The 2,413-nt window shown below is 33.8% G+C and overlaps 1 protein-coding gene across 1 annotated transcript; it reads right to left on the bottom strand.

The window, feature by feature from the left end:
• Nucleotides 1-1,272: 1,272 nt before the first annotated feature.
• LOC308346805 (olfactory receptor 4K13-like) lies at nt 1,273-2,211 on the bottom strand (the record flags this gene model as incomplete). The annotated part of the gene is made up of 1 exon (XM_080809850.1): nt 1,273-2,211. The coding sequence occupies one exon, from the start codon at nt 2,209-2,211 to the stop codon at nt 1,273-1,275; it is 939 nt and encodes a 312-aa protein (XP_080665976.1).
• Nucleotides 2,212-2,413: the final 202 nt, after the last annotated feature.

Here is a 2,413-nt window from a genome sequence, read left to right as displayed (position 1 = left end):
TCTCACAGGAATATTCTGTAACCTAGAGACTAAATGGTAAAATTAATCACCAACATCTTGGTGAGGAAAAATAAAAAAAGGAATTTAATAAATACAATAAATACACAATTGCCATAATACACAACTCAGGAGGAAAATATTTTAGTTACTATAATCATCATTTTCCTACTAATGGGTCATGAGACTCAGTTGTCCTTCATTGTTTTCTTTTACTTCCAATTGCTTTCTTCTTTTGTCTTCATCTAATATCTCCAATAATGAGGATTCTTTACTTGGAGGAGTGAATTAAATTTAAAATTTTATTTGCTCATGCCCTTCTCATTTACTTTTTTATTGAAATACAATAAACATATTATATTAGTTTCATGTGTACAATATATTGATTCAGCAGTTCTATACATTACTCAGTGCTCACATAATATATGTAGTCACCCTTAGTCACCATTAATGTTATCCCTGTGCACTGTTATTGGGAATGTAAATTGATGTAGCCACTGTGGAAAACATTTTCATTTGCTTTTATTACTTGATATGCAAATATTATGAGGCACCATAGAGAATCATTTGAATTTCATACATGATTTTCCTACCCTACTTAGTAACACTAATCCTGGTATACCTTGATAATTGGAATCAGTCTTTTGAGTTGGCTTAATAAGTTCTATGAAATTAGAGGTATAAAGAGACTGAAATGGCTGGTGACTTTGACCTTCAGATCAATTTATCTTCTTGTTGAAAAGAGTTATTTATTGAAAACATGTAAAAGAGGGGATGGGAGACAAAGTTATGAATGTTATTAAAATTTTAATATAAAATCAATCTATTATAAAAGTATAATTTTGAAGTTAGAGGGAGGGTCTGATTCTCAGGCTAGTACTTACAGTGACAAGTTCATTAAATGAAAGAATTCTCAGTTTTCCACTGAGAATATGTTAATAATGTGCTCTATTTTCATTGCTGTAAAGTTAAGAGAAAACACATGCAAAGTGCCTAACCCATGATTAGAACTCAATAAATACTTATTTAGAATCTCATTTATTTTATAAAAAACTAAAAATTACAACATATAAGAATAGGATTATATTGAATAGTTTGTATTTGGATGCATGATTCAGGATATTTTATTGCATATATATACTTGTGTAGGGAAGGATTACCATTTCCCAAAAACGTGACTTATGGTTGATACAAAATTAAATACCTCAGTATCTTTGGATGATGATGGTAATGACAACAACGATGATGATGACTTTGATGATTGTAATGTTTCAGTTAAAATGTTGATCTGGAACTCACTTGCTTGATCTTTATTTTTCTTATTGCTTTCCTCATGTCTTTATTCCTGAATGTGTAGATGATTGGATTTAAAAGGGGAGTGAAAATTGTGTAAAACACAGAAAGGATCTTATCTATGGACACCCTGCTGAATGGCCATATATAGATAAAGATGCAAGGACCAAAGAACAGTACCACCACTGTAATGTGGGCTGAAAGAGTGGATAAAGCCTTGGAAGACCCGTTGGAGGAGCGATGCCGGACAGTAATCAGAATGATGCTATAGGAGATGAACAGAAAGGTGAAACAGAACAAAGAAAGTAGTCCACTAAATGCAATGACTAATAATTCCAAGATATAAGTGTCAGTACAAGCAAGTCTGATGACCTGAGGCAGATCACAAAAAAAGCTATCCACAACATTGGGGCCACAGAATGGTAAAGTCACTGTGAACACCATTTGGCTCATAGTGTGCACAAAACCAGTGGTCCAGGACAGAAGTGCAAGTCCTATGCAAACACGGTGGCTCATGATAGTTCTGTAATGGAGGGGTTTGCAAATGGCAATGAATCTATCAATTGCCATGGCTACAAGCAACATCATCTCACTTCCACCTAAAAGGTGAAGGAAGAACATCTGGGCCATGCAGCCTTCATAGGAGATAGCCTTATATTCACTAATTAGGTCACAGATCATTTTAGGAGTAGCAAAGGAGGCCAGGGACATATCAATAAAGGAGAGGTTGGCCAGTAAGAAGTACATGGGAGAGTGTAAGTGAGGATCCAGTTTTACCACAAAGATAATGATGAGGTTGCCTAATACAATAGCTATGTAGATAATGGAAAAAAACAAGAAAAAGCAAATCTGTAACTCACGAAACTCTACGAGGCCCAACAAAATAAACTCAGACACCATGGAGTGATTTTGTTTCTCCATTTGTTTGGCTGTTGGCATGATACCTAAAACAAAATCAAAATAGATTAAATTCAGTGAATTAAATTTGAGAGATGAAATATATATACACTTAACTTTGCTCCCTAAAAGCCACTGAAATGTGCAAAAAGAATCAGAAGTTTTGAACAACATTGAATCCAAAATTTAAGAAAAAAAGAATAGACAGAATGTCTTAGCAAAGCTT

Source organism: Martes martes, assembly GCF_963455335.1.
Source record: "Martes martes genome assembly, chromosome: 7".
NCBI classification, from domain to species: domain Eukaryota; kingdom Metazoa; phylum Chordata; class Mammalia; order Carnivora; family Mustelidae; genus Martes; species Martes martes.
This window is presented reverse-complemented; position numbering and strand designations above follow the sequence as displayed.